An 18,067-nucleotide genomic window follows, 5' to 3' on the forward strand; every position below is an offset into this window, starting at 1 on the left:
GACCTGATGCTGTCTGATATGAGGTGCTGTATTTTGGGTAATATTAACATGTGCCTTTAGTCCTAGAAAATAAATATACAATGGTACATTTCTGGATTTTTATATTGTGTTTTTCAAATATTTCAAAGTTAGGGAAACATTTAATGCACTATAGTATTTAATTTAACTCGGTTAATGAAATTAAAAAATATATATAAAACGTCATATTTATATTTGAAATATCAATTTAAAATTTCTGTTGCGGTCTTGGACTTTGAAAAGCATAACAGAAATTAAGCCTAGGCGTTTTATTCTAGGCTTCTAATGAAATTCATTCCTGTTTGTGCATTTTTGCATCAACAACGACATAAAGTGAGCACACATGAGAGCAGGACAGAGACCCAAGTCAGCTGAACACATTTGCAAAACTGAAAAATAATACATTTTATTTTTGCTTTATTTCATACCTTCTTTATGTGAACATTTTCTTTCCAATGAAGCATCTTGCTTGTTCATGAGATAGTTTTCTTATTTTACAAATGTTACAGCTTCAAAGTTGCCCATTGTTATTTCAATAAACAGATTAAATCTTTTTTTTGGTCACATAATTTCATATCTTACCAGGTTTTCATGTGTTTCATTCATTTGACTCCTGCATTCAAAACATAGCCTCAGTAACAATAAACAGGTATTATCAATAAAATGTAATCCAGTTTTTTTTTAAGTTAAAACTGTTTGTGGTTTCATAAATGCTGCCACGGGACCTTTTTCTTTTCTTTCTGGCATCAATAGATGCCATTGTAAAGAGATTCAAGATCTTAAATCTCTTGAATAAATTTCCATTGATTTGTAAGTGTTAAGAAAATTGCTGAAGAAAGTTATATTTTTTTTACTGAAGTTGTGTATTCAATTTAGTTTCAATTTAAGTTTCCTCCAGGTTCATTGTTTCTCTAACTAAATTAGCATACTGTAAGAAATCCCCTTGGTCAACTCTATATAAATCTGTCTGTTGACCTTGTGTTCTGCGTATTCATGTTTTCATCTTATCTTCGGTCAAATGATTCTAAACTGAAGCCCCTGAATAATCCGTGTTTGCATGTTTATTTTATAATTCACTCTCCTGAAGGAACAGGTCAACAGAGAACATAAATAAAAATGAAGAATCACAAAATGATCATCAGCTTCGAAAATGCTGGATCCTACAATTCCCGTAATGCAACTCAATAGCATTTTTCATTAGCATAAAAAATTCCCTCATCTTTTCAACTCCCTGCCCCCAGTTTATGTTAAGGTTTTCGGTCAGATATTGGAAATCTTAGGACAGGCAGAGAGGCAAATTATTTTTAGACATGTGTCGATGTACAAATAATAAAGACATAAAAGGAATAAAAATGAAATATCTACTATTTAAAATCTAAATTCTCTCCAGACTCTGTCAGACTGGTGAAAGGCTCTGCAGGAGCTGCAGCTTTGATTTGGTTTAATTTCTGTTCTAATGAAACTCACTTTACTCCTTCCAGTAATGACTCTCTTGTTTCTGTTCAGAGCCCGGTGATGTCATGTTGGCGATAGGAGCCATTCACTGTGCTGGTGCATGGAAGAAAAAAGGTAAGGAAGTGATGCAGTAACTTAGTCCTGTCTCTCCAAGCTGTTTTGAGGCAGAACGCAGGCAGACAGGAGAAGATTGAGCTGGTCTGTTCTAACCTGTCCTTGACCAACTGTAGAGGAAGGAGCCCAGGGACCAGAGTTGGAGAGTCATCTCACATGCAGATGGACTTCTCAGCTGCAGCTCAAGGTTTTAAAGACAAGCAAAATCAGTAGAATTAGAGGGAGAGGTCTACTTAAATTGTGTAGTGTTTTATTGGTAGAGTATTTGTAGGATAAGGTCACCATTAAAGATTCACTGTTTTTAAGAAAGCGACAGTATTTCCTTGAAGTTTAAGTCCCCATCAGGGGGTCTGTAACAGTGATCACTACAGTCAGTCAGTGCTTTAAATGTGGACAAGCATCCATGGTTGTGAAGCTAGCTATCGTTTCTTGTGGTGGTTGCTGCTCAGTCCCATGACTCTGAAGGTGCAGCTGGCAATCTTCTCATAGAGAAGGAACATGAGTGCAGCAGTCAGCACCGTCTGCAGCAGCTTGGCCTCCAGGCCTTTAAAAAGACCCAACATGCCATACTTCCTATAGAAGGAAACCAGGATAAAAACAGAAAGAAACCTTTTAATTATGAACATGTCAAAGAGTAGAAGTCTTATTAACATGCAGAATGTGTTTTGCATATATCATTCTGCATACACAAAAGCCAGAGAAAGAGCTGCATTATTATGGACATAATTATTAATCAAATGGTTAAAAAAACATATGTTAAAGTGTAACTCCTGTTTTTTTTTCAACCTGGACCCTATTTTCCTATGTTTTTGTGTCTAAGTCACTGATGGGAACAACAATCTTTGACATTGGTCCAGTATTAAGCAAGATCGCTGCAGTCGGCAGCGGCAAAATTACTTTTTATTTACATGGATTCTGGTGGATTTAGCTAACGCAATTTTGAGGATGCTTTTATGTTTAAACTCTTTAACAGAAAGGTCGACCTCCTTAGAAATCCTTTCCATAATGTTGTCAGACACTGTGAATATTAATCTGAGCCTGTCGGCAGCAAAACAAGCACTTTTGTGAAGGTAAATGCAAGCGGGACAATTGCCCTATTAACTTACGTTGTAGCTTGTTTCGCCGCTGCCGACTGCAGCGATCTTGCTTAATACTGGACCAATTTCAAAGATTGTTGTTCCCATCAGTCACTTAGACACAAAAACATAGGAAAATAGGGTCCACACTCCAGGTTGAAAACAAACGGGAGTTACCCTTTAAGACTGCAGCAAACAAATGACTGTCCAGTTATTTGCAAGTGATTAGGAGACCATGTTTTCAGGCATTGTTTACTTGCATATGATAACATGTGGTGCAGCCTTTCAAATAAAGACCCTAATAGCAAGTTGTAGGTCAGATGAATAAAGGCTGCTCTCTAGGTCCTCATGGCGTCATGGCATATTCTTTTCAAGTCATGCTGACAAAACATGTTCTATGTTACTGTGTCATTTGGACTGTTTGAAATCGAGAGATATACTCAGCTATGAATGGTAGAAAATGAATGGTTTCATTTGTTCGTTGTCATCCGAGAAATGTATTATGAAATGCAATCTATAAGATGCAATCTTATAGATAGCATTTTATAATGAATTCCTGGTAATTCAACTGTCACAAGTGCTCCAAGTCAAATGTATGCTTCATCTTTGCATTAAACTTTATCTAAATAAAAGGAACTTAAATTGAGCCATAAGCATGGACAAAATTAAATCTGCAACCTTATGAAAACCTTAACATGTAATTTGTGTGTGTGCGTGCGTGGGTGGTAATGGCGCAGTGGATATGACACATTCCTTAGGTGTGGGGGTTCTGGGTTTGATTCCCACTGCGATACATCAACCAATGTGTCCCTGAGCAAGACACTTAAAGGACAATTCCGGCACAAAATGAACCTAGGGGTTAATAACACATGTGTACCGAGTTGAACACTCTCTGGGATCTGTTTTCATGCTAATCGAATGTGTCTTGGATAACAGTCATGAGCGGTCGAATCACGAATGCTGTGTTTGAGCTATATTACTGGTTACTGGTTGCACGGCGTTCGTTGTTCAACTGGTCATGACTGTTATCCAAGATGGCCGCTGCATGTAAACATTAACGCTACTGTCTTTATAATCTATCTTTGTAATAAACTGTCTGTACACTTACAGAGTTCTCAATGCTTCGGTTTACATGTAGGGACCCTCATTATGCTACCGTTTAAGTGTGGTGCTATTTTGAGCCTTGTTAGTGGTGTAGAAATAGTGATTTACCCTGTGCCCCGAAAGCTAGCGTTAGCAGCTAAGCCCCAGTTTGTGGTAGCTAGTTTCAAGCTACAGACACATTTAATTAGCATGAAAACATCGCAACTGTAGGTCACTTTGGATAAAAGCGTTGTTTAAATGACATGTAATGTAATTTGCGTGCGTGCATACCCACCTCACTCTGTTGACCAATAGGCACTTGATAGTCCTTAGACTGGACAGTAGTTTTGACTCGTCCGTTGACTCGTTGAACTGACCAAACTGTAGTGATTTAAAAACAAAAGCAAATATATGTGGTCTTAAAGCTCCAATGTGTAGAATGTGTATGTGTGATTATAGCCTTATCAACTATTCTGATGGATTTATATGTAGAAAAATGAGAAAACTCTGTGAGGAGGGTTTTAATTATACATTTACATCAACCAGGTATCTCATTTTGCATGTGTAAACAAAACCCCCAGGCTTTAGACATACTGTACACACAAAACCTACCCTGAGAATGGACTGTATAGTCTGCAGTGGGTAGGTAACAGTGGTGGCAACAGCTTTGGCAACAGCGCCGATGATGAAGACCTCAACAGATGACAGCTTGGGGGGAACGAAGAAAACTTGTCACGATTTTGTGCAATTTTTCATAATAGTGGTAGTCAAAAAGGTCTGAGGAGTATGCTTGTCTAGAGGATTTACAGGGTTTAAATGTCCACACTAACTGGTGAGGTGGGTGAGTGAGTGCAAGTGCTGCAGCCACTAGGCACATAGCACTGGTCACACCTGCAGCCCATCAGTAAATCAGGGAAGGCATTAACTGAGCCAGCTCAAGCCCGCGCAGGAAGAACGAGTTGGGAACAAAGAACCAAGCAGGCAACACCGCTGTGGCTTTTCATCAAGCGCCTGGGAAGGAGACATCGGCCGGGAAAATGGACTGACCTCTCTCTCGGCTCAAAACCCCCACAGGACAGGCTGTTTTAAGGGAAGACTACGAGAAGGCCAACGGACTCCGGAACGGGAAGAATCCTAAGGTAAAGTTTGACCCACTACCCTTCGAATTATTTATTAAAAAGACATTTTATGGTTAAAGCTAACTGTCTCTGAGTATCCTATTTCTATTGTGAATCTGGTCTCCAAGTCCCCTGGCTTGCCACAGCACACAAGTTCAGCCTAAGCATCTGATTCGACAGTCTCTCGCCTCTGCTGAAGGCACACAAAAATCATGTGACCAGAATTACTGCATATCGAGTGCCTACTCATCCAGAAGATGGATGACCTGGCGAAACTTCCCTCCTTCACTTTTCCATGGGTTAATTACAAGTGCATATGTGTGCATATTTACTTTATTACCATGATATGGCACTTCTGTTTACCTGTAATATTACTGTATTATTATTATTATTATTATTATTATTATTATTATTATTATTATAACAAATTATATTCAGGGTATTCAGCGACAGTGTATTTTTGAATATTCTAATCCTTTTGTAAACATATTTTGGGCTTTATAAATAGTTTTATATTTTATGTTTCATTTTCCAGTAATGTTCAAAACATGCTCTCATTCTATATACTGTTACTGACATTTTTATCATAATTGTAAAAAAAAATGTCACTGCTCTTTCATAACATTTGAGGGATCACTGCCAACAATATTTTTGTTATTGTGTTTGTGCAAGAAAATTGTATTGTTATTCTATATAGATTTTTTTTTATTAATTTAAAGCTGTGCTCGACGATGCACTCAAAAGAAAATGAAATGCCAATGCAAATAAGTTGTTATTAAACAACAAAAATGTAAAATCTCTTATAAAAATTATGCGATGGATAATTAAAAAACATCTTCAATTCAAATTGTCCAACTTTGTTCCTCATATATCTCTGATCTTTTTAAAGTACAGCTCTGATTTCAGCACTGATCTTTCTCCTAAATTGCTCCTCATCTCTCTCACCTCCCTGGGAACTCCTCTCCTCAGCTGCCTCTTCAGGGCTTCGTAAATCATGAACTGGATGGCGGGGTTCAGCACCAGCAGCAGGGACGTTAAGGTCCCGTTCCACAGTGCTCCTCCACCCTCGCGACGGATGATCTGCGCAAATGCATCTGCGAAAAACAAGGGCAAATCAACCATTAATACATAAACAAAATACAGAAAGAGAGGTCTTAATCAAAAAGCATCCAGGTATGGCACTAAATGTTAAGTACTGTATGTGGTGATTAATACTGAATGAGAGTATATTATAAGAACATATAAGCATTATCAGACGTTAACCATTTACCCAGAATGCCAGAGTAGTTGGTGGGCCGTATGTCTGCATTGCGAAACTTGGAACCCTGAAGCTTCAGCCTGGTGTTGACCACCCACAAAGGAGTGGTCAGCAGTACGTTAACAACACCTAGAGACAAGATGAAAATAAAGTCATCAAGAAATGGATGTGGACTCAAATCTGAAATTGGATGGACTTTCTTGTCCTGAGTCACTAAAACAAGGCTTTTATGATTCAATTCAATTTTATTTATAGTATCAAATCATAACAAGAATTATCTCAAGACACTTTACAGATAGAGTAGGTCTAGACCACACTCTATAATTTACAAAGACCCAACTATCCCAGTAAGAGCAAGCATTTAGTGTGACAGTGGCGAGGAAAAACTCCCTTTTAGGAAGAAACCTCAGACAGACCCAGGCTCTTGGTAGGCGGTGTCTGACGGTGCCGGTTGGGGGTGTGATGAACAGTGGCAATAATAGTCAAAATAAAGATAAAAATAATGATGAACATGACCCTCTTACCTGCAACAATGCCTATGATTAAGTCAGTGCTTGGAGCCGACTGCTTTCCCTTCAGCCAGCTAGCCTTGAGGCCGTGGAAGCAGTAGAAGTAGACAAAGTTGGAGCAGCACAGGCTGCAAATGACCGGGAACCAGCCTCTGTATGGAGCTAGTCTGCAGAGCAAGCACAGGAACATGTCCTACTATTGCTTTTCTTTGCACCTTTTTCGAGTCAGCTGGAAATGTGAGAGGTGCTTGTGATGTGTGTTTGTGTTCGTATATTTTTACATATCTGAACTGAGCTAGAATCAAGAATTTACTGGCGAGCAACTACATCAAATCAGGTCTTATAACATTTTTACTCACAGTCCTTCCTCTTTGACAATTTCTGCCAGAATGGCTGGAGTTGATTGGGCCTTCCTATTTTCATCCACTGAACACAAACAAAAGACAACTAGGTTTGAGTAACTACATTACATTAACAACTATATTAAATGCAAATGTCTTACCCTGTAGCCTCAGTCTGGCAGTATCAAGAGGGAAGAACACTGTCATGGCAGTCACACTTCCCTGAAACAGGCTACAATCAGTTTTCAGGGAAGAGACAATTCAATATGGAAGAAATCTTACACCAGACTCCATTGAGAAATCTAATAATTTAAGTATGTATAGCACAAAACACGCACTAACATCGAATGTACTGTATTTTCTGAATTATCATAAAACACTATTCAATTCGTTAAATGTATTGCCATATATTGCCGAATGGAAATGTTTGTCTAAACGTTTCAAGATTTAAAAATATTGTTTATTTATAGTGGTATGTCGCTATCAGGTCTAAAACATGAGAACACGTTACACTTTCAATGGAGTTTTGTGTGGAAGATTTAAGTGTACGAACACTAACTATATAGCTATAGCCATTGCCATTACACAATCACTTACATTAATAGTGAAAGTAACGTACGTTAAAGCTAACTTACCACTGCTCCTGATACAGCATGAACCAAACTCTCATACGAGAAAACCGAGAAGCTCATTTTGAACGAGGTTATTTTATGCTTCCAACCTTTTGCACGCCTAAAAAAACCCAAAGAGCACTTTTTTTAAACTCCGGTTTGTAAAATAAAACAGCTGTTCTGCCCTCACTCTGTCTTTAACGCTACGCTTCCTTGTGGCTGACCTGCAGACGTTTTTCTACAGAGCACCGGGCATTATGGGTAATGTAGTTCTCGCTACTCCATGGGGTTAGTTCAAATATCTTCCAGTCATTGTTATTTTAACTTTTAGGAATATTTGCAGGATCAACCCAAGCAGAAATTCAGTAACAATGTCCTAATAGAAGTTGGGTGACATAAAGCATTAACAAGTATATGTATTATTAACCCCCTGAGGCAGGCCCGGATTGGCTAATCGGGAGCACCGGGAGAATTCCCGGTGGGCCGGTCTGGTTGTTTGGTTGGAGGGCCGGTGTTCAGGTATGGCACTGGGTTGAAATCATAGTTGAATATTATGGATGCTGTCCCTATGCTGCCTGCACTCGCAGCCCACTTTTTGTATTTACAGTATTTATTTTTTCTTGCAGCCCACCGTTCTCTTCATTCATGCAGCCGCACTCGCAGAGTGCAGCCTGGTGAATGATGACCTATTTATGTTCGGAGTCCTCCGGCAGCACCTTGCTAAAAAAAAAATTGCCACCGCGAGCAAAAAAAAGCTGTTTTAAACGGGTAGTAGAAAGCGCAAAACGGCACTGAAAAGGCGTCAATTTAAAAAAAGGAGAGCTCTAGAAAGTGACGCGGCCAGATGAACTTTTTCTATTTTTAGCAAAACGCCAAATGAAGACGTTGAGACGGGTAAGCTGAGTTAGTTAGGAGAAGTGCCTGCAAACCAGCGTCTATCAAACTTGTTCTTGTAGCTCCGCAGCAGCAGCTAGTAGGCCTACTAGTCCAGTTTGCTGCTACCCCACTAACACAGAACGTTTAGGGAACGTTGGGGAACAACAGTGACAATGAAGTAAGGTTACCAAGCAGCAGCTATATGAGCCCAGAACTCCAGTTTGGGCAGGTAGGGTTGATCATTGACTGAGTATTATAAGAATTAATAAGAGTGTGGTGTTGACCTGCTCTATATGAAAAATGCCCTGGGATAATTAATGATGCCAGATAATTCGGCATTACCATAATGACACTGACTTGACTTGATCAGAAAGCTTTGTAAAAAGGAGAGATTTTTGCTAAGAATTATGACAATTTATAAAATGTGATTTAGTGTCAGAAGCAGAGCCAGTAGTGTGCATTAGGGATAGCTGCTGTCAGTGTGGATGGCACATCTACTGTAAGCTGTTGTATCACAGTGTGTGAACAAGCAAACATGATCAGATTAGCTACAATATAATCACTTTTTATGCCCAAATATTACTTGTGACCCATTATGAAAGTTGTATGAAATATTCAAAGGAAAAAATAGATGTCATTAGAAAGTGCAATACAATGTATCTTGTTCTTTATTTAATCTGTGATTACTTATTTGCACAGAAACAGATTCTGATATTGTTCAACATCATTGGGTTGTTGTTAAGATGTTAACTTTTCTAATAAATCTACATTGTGAAGCAACTTGGAAATAGTGATATTTTACAAAATACACCGAATTACAAGGATGTAGAGGACAGGGCGCTATTGCAGACCTATAAGGTTTTGATTACATTTTTTTAATATAGTCATTCGTGAAGTAAAGTGGGCCGGTCTAAGGCATGAAAATCCAGGGCTGAAAATGAGTCCCAATCCGGCCCTGCCCTGAGGCCAACAGTCTCAACAGCAAACTACACATTTTATGTCATGTTCAATATTTCCAGATCAATGCAGTGTAGAGACTTTACTTATTTTAGAAGCAGAGAGATGCGCTGTTCAGTCTTGTTTTCTGTGTGATGTCAACACGTCTGTCAGATTCAATTACCACAATAGTTGTCTCATGGTGCTGCAACAGAACAAGGCGACGTCAACTTGTAATGCAGGATTGAAGCGGCACAGGTGTGCCACTGGAATAATTGTGAGCTATGTGCAGCAACAGGTAGCAGGGGCTGTGTGCCTCAGGGCTCTACAACCATATTTAGGCAGCATAATTTGTACTCCAAAGGATATTCAGTCCAAGTGGATGAAATAGTAATATTTAAGAGAGGGGGTTAATTATTATTCAACCATTTATTTAGCTTTTATATTAGTACTGAACAAAGTAATAGTACATTGTAGACATTTGTTGTTACATTGACATTTTAAAAAGGTAAACAGTTTGAATTAACACTGTAACGCAATCAACAAACAACAAAAGGCACAGAAACATCCAGGGTAGATTCCATGTATGTTACAGGTTGCAGCGCATGTATGTAACACACATGAACTTACAGCATTTGGACATGGACAAAAAACATTTGCTGCTGCAGAGGGTCCGCAATCAGAGTTAAAAATATAATAGCTAGAATGACCGCATTAAAATGTCTAAAAATGACTAGACCTATGTTGTATATTTGTCAAGTTGTGTACTTACATTACCCAAAATGTTTCCAACAATATTCAAACCCAGAGATCTGTAGTTTCAATCAAGTACACGGTGCGTGTCATTTGGACGCAGTCGCCTGTCAATAGCGTCATATCCCCTTTGGGCATGCATCAGCATTGTGGTTGTCTGCCAAAAGCGGTAATAAATTTACTTTTTATCCAGTTTTAAGCCACTAGATCTTGGTCGTTTTTTAACTATATATTTTAACTGGATGAAGAATTTTAGTCATCGGACTATACCTATAGCTAACCCTGGATCTTAAGTTATCACAGAAACAAGCTGAGCAAACTGTGGCAGTTCTCCGCTGACGAGCCAAACTGCATCAGAGATTTGATTGATTGATTTTTAATTTGAAACTGCTTTATGCAGTGTTTTACCGGTTTAAATCACCGGGTCCATTTGTTTTGAAAAGAAGAATTCCTAACCGGGAGAAACTGACTGCAATGACAACGTTGCGCCGTCTTTTGTTATTTTTTGATTGATATCCCCTAGTGGCAGAAAATTACATATTGTATGTTCATCTGACCATAGACAGCACAGACGTGTGACAAAGTCACCAATTTAAATTCTTAAGAGGGCAGGGGGGGATGTGTATTTACAATAAATTTAAGGCATCAACCCAACCCCTCACATGTCAACATAAACTTGAGCAAAGCACTTATTTCTCAGCTACTGCGGTGGAACTGCTCAGTGCCTCTGGTTGAATTATTTGAGAAAGCAGCAGCACACATGCTCACACTGTTTTTTTTCTAGCATAATGTTTGTAACTGTGAGGGAATTAAGGTACTGGCTCACTTCCATGTATGCCATTTCAAAGCAAACGTGAGTGGTCAGTGAGATGGAGCATGCATGCTCAACGTGGCCTTGCTTAGTAAACAACTTAAATAAATTAAAATAATACATCAGTCTCCAGCCCATTCACTCAGCCACTGCTGACACTGCATCCTCTGCTCCTCACTCTCCTGCTCAATCCTCTGTTCCCTGCGTCCTTTCCTCTTCTCCTCCTCCCTTCTCGCCCTCTCTCTCTTCTCCTCTTTTATCTTCCTGTTTTCCTCCACCCTGTGCTCCAGCAGCGCCTCCACAGTGGCCGTCAGTGTCCGTAATGAGCGCTGTGGGAGCCACTTGGGATCCACCGCGGGGAGAAAGGGGTCTCCAGCAGAGACGAGCAGGGGCTCAGGTTCCAGGGGAATGTGGAGGAGGTGGGCGTGCAGCATCATGCGGTAGGTTGAGTCGTCCGCTCCCAAGCTGTAAGTAAAGTCCCCAACGATAGGGTGGCCTATTGCGCTGCAGTGCACCCTTAACTGGTGGGTTCGGCCTGGGGGAAAAGGGGGGTGGGGAGCTTATCAATTTCTTTTATCAATGTCAGCATGTTTATCTGACAGTTGAGCGTTGCAAAACAATGACGTCAAAGTTATGCATCTACGCTGCTGGAAACTTGCAAGAAGGAGTCATGGCAGAGAGAAAGAAACAGTCAAAAGTGTGGCTTTATTTCAAAAAGAAAGAGGACAACAGTAATGATGAATGTCTGTAAAATTATCATTTCAAGTAAGGGTAGGAACACCAGCAATATGCTGAATGTCTTTCTACGCAACATGAGCTTAAAATTCCAGAAATGCCATGTGTTTGACACTCTACGCACAAGTTAGCCTCGTGAGGCCGTCCTGATCTCACGAGCTCCAGTTTTCCACTTGCAGATCAGTCTGGCATCTTGAGATAGAGAAAATTTGGAGCTGTTTGCCAAACGACCGACCAATCAGCGTTGGTTTTGAGGCGGGTTTAGGTGTGACGCAACGAGAAGCGACTGTTCAGTCTAAACAACATGACGGCTTCCACGGATGAGATGAGCGTAGCTATCGCGCAAGTTTTATCCGAATTAGAAAGTATTCCTTCATTGAAAGAAGAGCAAAAAATGGCATCTTTTCTCGGAGGAAAAGATGTTTTTGCAACATAGGTAGTGATAGTGTAATGGGAAAATTTACATTTAAGCATAATTCCTTATATTTTTATGTTTTATTTCTACTTTAATTCTCTCACATTATTGAAAGACAGTTTATCTCAGTTTCTGCTTAACTGCTGAGACGTCCAGTCTGGAACATAATGTGAGCACTGTTTGTCTGAACAGATAGGTGCTACAAGGTCACCCTAAAACTATCTCTAGTTTTCCCATGCCAGTTAAGATGTAACTCGGGGGGGTGAAAGTCGTACAGGGAGGAGGAGGCGAAATGGCTCCGAGATGTCTGCATGTGTATCAGATTGCCTGTAAGAATTGTAGCGTCATAATAATCCAAGTGCGTGTGTGCTGTCACTCTGAAGATGCATATAAGCCTAGTGTTCTTGTCCACTCATTTGAGAAACTGACTCCACACTGGGCTGCGGCCTTTTGTGAAACCATGTTGCTTCTATATTTGCAAATATATCTTTCATGAAATACAAAAACCCAACTTGGTTTTAGTGTCAGTCTGTCTTATTTGTTTAAATTTTCTAAAACTCTGAAAACCTCTACCCCTGCTGCAAAGGAAACTTCCACTACAATAGACAGATGGTTTATCCAATCAGCTAACCAGTATTTTCGCCCCTTCCCAAAAGTTCTCCAACGGAAAGTTCCCAGATGGATATGCCGAACAAATGCGAAGCAATCCATCTGGTGGAGTCAGGTTACGCACAAGTGCTACTGCTTCCCAATCGAGCAGCACGTCTGTTATACTGTATATTCCAGTGTTTGACTATTCACTGGTCTTCATTTGCGATCTTTCAACTTAAAAACTTTTTCCGGGAAAATACAAACTTTTAAGATTTTCTTCTAAATAAGGTGAAAGAAAGACGTGTAATTTCACTTATATGAAAAGAAGTAATGAGTTTTGTTACCAGTGAGTGGCTGCAGTAGCACCTTGGTGACAGGGTCTCCATCATACAACCCATACTCCAAAACCATCAGCTCAGTTTGGCAAGGCTTGGGGTTCTCACAACCTGATGGGACAAGGATTGGGGGGGGTGGAGATCAGCAAGTAAAGAAAGTAAATAGTTCAATTATTCCAAGCCTGCATCATCAAGTATTCAACAATTCATTTCCATCACTGCTAATCATCTTGAACTGTATATTTTTTGGTTTTTAACTCTATGTTGTTACTTTATATGTACTGTGTGGACAAAGTTCCAGTCAGAATTTAAAATTGAAAAACATTTCACACGCACGCAAACACGCACACACAGTCAGAATTTAAAATTGAAAAACATTTTCACGCACGCAAACACACACACACAGTCAGAATTTAAAATTGAAAAACATTTTCACGCACACGCACGCAAACACACACACACAGTCAGAATTTAAAATTGAAAAACATTTTCACACACACACACACACACACACACACACAGTCAGAATTTAAAATTGAAAAACATATTCACACACACACACACACACACACACACACACACACACACACACACACACACACACACACACACACACACACACACACACACACACACACACACACACACACACACACACACACACACACACACACACACACACACACACACACCTTCTGTTCCCTCAATACACATCATGTGTGTTTTTCCCTCTGAGGAGTTCTTGCCAATGGAGAAGTCCAAAGTTTGTGTCTCTTTTTCTACCAAGCCACGTACCTAAGAAGCAAAACAATTCACATACATTATTTCCTTTTTTATTCTCAAACAAAAGAGAAAAAGACAGACCCACAGACACTGTATATGTTAACTCTGTCGTGTGCACGTGTGTCAACTGTGTTTGTGTTCCGTACCACGGCGAGGTAGGCTTTGGTGACGGTGCGGTCCTTGAAGCAGCGGTAAGCCCGGCCGGCAGCAGCCTTATTGAGGGCGACACAAAGAGCCCCACTCGTGGAGAAATCCAACTGATGACAGAACCTGTTGAGGGGAGAGAAACATGATGAGACTATCACTCTTTATGAACGTGATGTATGTGATGTAGTTAGTATAATAGTGCGATTCCGACCTGAATCCATAGTAGGTGCTAGGGTCTGCCAGCTGTGGGAAGTGGTGCCGAAGTTGCGCCTGCACGGTGTGCTTCTCGTACCACATCTTGCTGTCGATGCGGATGTCCCAGTGCTTGTCCACCACGATGTAGTCATCGCTCTGAAACAGCACGCGCAGGCTCTCCAGGCTGGCAGACTCTGAGGTCATCATGTGCAGCGTTTAACTGACACAACTCGCTCAGCCCTGCAGAGAGAAGGTGGTTGTCTTGATATTTTACTGTGTAATTTGCATTAGAACCGAATCAGACAGTGGTGCAATTAGTATTCAAAAACCCTACTCTACTATTAAAAGTAAAAAAATATTATCATCAAAATGCACTTGGGGGGAAAACAAGTACATTTGTTTATTATGGAGAATATTCTCTTTCAATCTGATATATATTGCATTACTATTACTGATGTCTTAAAGGTCCCATGGCATGAAAATGTCACTTTATGAGGTTTTTTAACTTTAATATGAGTTCCCCCAGCCTGCCTATGGTCCCCCAGTGGCTAAAAATGGCGATAGGTGTAAACTGAGCCCTGGGTATCCTGGGGTCTGTTCCAGGAAGGAGGTTTAACAAACTCTGAGTCTAACCCTGATCTATGAGTTGATTTACCCTGAGATGGGAAACTCTGAGTTTTCGGTTCCCGAACAGCTGATATGAGTTGGTTCAATCAACTCAGAGTAGGTTCATTCAGGGTTACGCACATGCACAACCACTATAAAAAGGGAAATACTCATGCGCACAAACAGCGAGTTTGAAAGTTCATTTCGTTAAAAAGCAATACAGCGGCTGCTGCTGCAAAAGAGAGAGAATTGGTGTGGGAGAAAATTTCTGCTTGAGTCAATGCGTACGCATTAACAGTGTATTAATTTCATATTGAATCACAGTTAACTTATAATATTACTAGTGAAAACTGGAATTGTATTACACCTATAATTTCATTTAGGTGCAATCCTGCGGGCAAAAAAGTAAACTATAGGCTACTAATCCCATTCTGAGGCTGCAGCACCATATCATTAACAGAACTATAATGTATAATCATTTATTTCTTTTTAATGGCTCTCACTGGTTTGTGTCCAGGGAACACTACAAAAACGTTTAAAAAAACGTTTCAGAGCTAGTCACACTTTTTATTACATTACATTACATGTCATTTAGCTGACGCTTTTATCCAAAGCGACTTACAATTGCTATATATGTCAGAGGTCGCACGCAACTAGGGGTTAAGTGTCTTGCTCAGGAACACATTGGTTGATGTATCGCAGTGGGAATCAAACCTGGATCTCCCGCACCAAAGGCATGTGTCATATCCACTGCGCCATCACCACCATTCTGACGGCTCTACATACAGTGGCTTTACTATTACAGTACGATCCACTACACTGTTATAAAGAAAACTGCCGTTTGCAAAAAACGTAATGCGACACAAAGAATCTGCTGGGATGTTAAAGCCTGTCCACGATGGTTGATGTTAGTGATATGAGGACGGATAAGGCATCTACATATCTAATGGACTGTGATAAAAAATACCTCTCAAATCGGTTATGTGGAAATGAAAATACATCTATAGTCGGGACTCAATACCGACGTAAACTCTCTGTGAATTAATACAGCTTTTTCATCAACGGGATCGTCGACATAAGGACATGACATGTTTAAAAAAAAATTTTTATAAAAAAAAAAAATTTTTTGAAAAAAAAAAAAATTATTTTAACTTCAATGCAGATAACAAAGTGCATTAAAATGCACCTGATACAGACTGAATGAATGAATGAGGAAATGAGTTTCTCCTCCCTCTCAGAGAGTTTTTTTTCTCAGTTTCTTGAAGAAAACCTGCTCCCGACCAGGTTAGGTTCACAGGCTCAGTTACCATAGTAACTGACTCTGAGGTGAAGTTACCTCTCTTTCTGAAACAGATAACCCAGAGTTTCCCTCATCTCAGGGTTAACCAACTCAGAGTTTTCACTAACCTGCTTTCTGGAACGGGCCTCTGCTCTGCCTTTGAGAAAATGAAAGCTCAGATGGGCCGATTTGGAATCTTCTCCTTATGAGGTCATAAGGAGCAAGGTTACCTCCCCTTTCTCTGCTTTGCCTGCCCAGAGAATTTGGCCCACCCATGAGAAAGAGACATCATGGCTTTCAAACGAGCAAAGTGGCAGTTGGTCAAGGCCACACCCCCACCCTCCACCTTGCCCCCCCCCCCCTCTCCTCCTCAATAGCTACAGACACAGAAATGGCACATCCTAAGGAAAGCTCTTTGTGGGACTGGCTCTAGTGGCTGTAATTCTGCACCAAGGCTGAATTTTGGGAAAGAGACTTCAGATACAGTATTAGGGGACCACTAAGGCCTATATAAAAGAGACTTCAGATACAGTATTAGGGGACCACTAAGGTCTATATAAAAGAGACTTCAGATACAGTATTAGGGGACCACTAAGGTCTATATAAAAGAGACTTCAGATACAGTATTAGGGGACCACTAAGGCCTATATAAAAGAGACTTCAGATACAGTATTAGGGGACCACTAAGGTCTATATAAAAGAGACTTCAGATACAGTATTAGGGGACCACTAAGGCCTATATAAAAGAGACTTCAGATACAGTATTAGGGGACCACTAAGGTCTATATAAAAGAGACTTGAGATACAGTATTAGGGGACCACTAAGGCCTATATAAAAGCATCCAAAGAGCATCATGTCATGGGACCTTTAATGTGAAGGCAGCATTTCATGTTGTAGCTAGTAGACATAAAGCTAAGTTGAATTACTTCATATCCTGTTATAGATATGTTACTCTGTCACAATGTGTCATATTTTTTAAACTAATAATGTTACATTTTGATATGCAGAGTAAGGAGGTTTAAACAAATGTAGCTAGAGTAAAACCTACAATACTCCCCTCTGACATGTAGAATAGAAGTATAAAGAAGCATAAAATGTAAACGCTCTAATAATGTGCAAGTCTTTAAATTGATAACGTTAGTATAGTACTTGTGTAAATGAACTTAGTTTCCACTAGTGGAATCACGCAGTGAATGGGATGGGGTTGAAAAAAACTGGCAACAGCTCTGATAACTGACAACAAAACACTGTCAAACTAAGTTTGTTTAAGTGTCTTAACCACAGTGCTGCAAAACATTAACATGGTAAAGACTGGGAGAGGAACAGGCAACGTTAGCTGGTAGTAGCCTGTCTTGTGCCTGAGGTTAGGTAGTCTAATATGTCTAATAATAAGTGACTTTTGCCATAAAGCGCTAATACCATAGACTGTTAATATTAACTAATACCCTGTAGCGACCACCACCCCAGCTACCAGTTCTTCAATTAGTCGGGAAAACAACATTTTGGTTAGGTAGCAGCAACTTATGCACTGGTTACAAGCACTGTTGGTTTGCTAGTAGCCACTAGTAGCCCATAAGATAACTAGCTATAGCGTTACATGTTAGCGTCATAGTAGTGCGTCTGTCTCAAAAACTTACCTCGAACAACCAGCCAAGACTAATATGTGGTATTATTTTTTTTGTCAACATACCCATAGACAGTAGAACATACCGAATATAAGCGTACAGGAAACACAAATGTAAACAAAACCGCTGATTGGGCAGAGGGCTGCGCTGCGGAGCCTCTTGCCTCTTCGTCGTCTTCTTCTTCTTCTTCTGCTGCTGCTTCTTCTTCTTCCTTCTTCTTCTTCTTTGAGGTTATTGGCGGTTGGCAAACAACGATTTAGTGCATTAACGCCACCAACTGGTATGGAGTGTGGATCACAATATCTACTGTTTATTTACAATAATGATAAATAAATACACGTAGATCTTCTCAGTCATATTTGTCTAAGATACTGCAAAAGTAATTGATAACACTCA

The 18,067-nt window shown here is 40.0% G+C and overlaps 2 protein-coding genes across 3 annotated transcripts; both read right to left on the reverse strand.

Annotated features, from left to right (window-relative positions):
- Nucleotides 1-1,815: 1,815 nt before the first annotated feature.
- On the reverse strand, nt 1,816-7,830 carry slc25a17 (solute carrier family 25 member 17). Its single transcript, XM_039826238.1, has 9 exons — nt 7,608-7,830; nt 7,134-7,194; nt 6,991-7,057; nt 6,647-6,798; nt 6,135-6,251; nt 5,810-5,958; nt 4,359-4,454; nt 4,042-4,127; nt 1,816-2,160 (listed from the first exon to the last, which is right to left on the reverse strand). Exons 1-9 carry the CDS (start codon nt 7,662-7,664, stop codon nt 2,007-2,009), a joined length of 939 nt encoding a protein of 312 aa, XP_039682172.1. The 5' UTR covers nt 7,665-7,830; the 3' UTR covers nt 1,816-2,006.
- A 1,979-nt stretch (nt 7,831-9,809) lies between these two features.
- Nucleotides 9,810-17,865, reverse strand: rpusd1 (RNA pseudouridine synthase domain containing 1). Of its 2 annotated transcripts, none has more exons than XM_039825812.1 (6): nt 17,757-17,865; nt 14,177-14,400; nt 13,965-14,088; nt 13,728-13,830; nt 13,045-13,146; nt 9,810-11,494 (listed from the first exon to the last, which is right to left on the reverse strand). In XM_039825812.1, exons 2-6 carry the CDS (start codon nt 14,365-14,367, stop codon nt 11,082-11,084), a joined length of 933 nt encoding a protein of 310 aa, XP_039681746.1. In that variant the 5' UTR covers nt 14,368-14,400; nt 17,757-17,865; the 3' UTR covers nt 9,810-11,081. The 2 variants fall into 2 exon arrangements, with proteins under 2 accessions (XP_039681746.1, XP_039681745.1); XM_039825811.1 differs by having other exon boundaries at nt 17,684-17,856.
- Nucleotides 17,866-18,067: the final 202 nt, after the last annotated feature.

Source organism: Perca fluviatilis, chromosome 15 (assembly GCF_010015445.1).
Source record: "Perca fluviatilis chromosome 15, GENO_Pfluv_1.0, whole genome shotgun sequence".
NCBI lineage: Eukaryota > Metazoa > Chordata > Actinopteri > Perciformes > Percidae > Perca > Perca fluviatilis.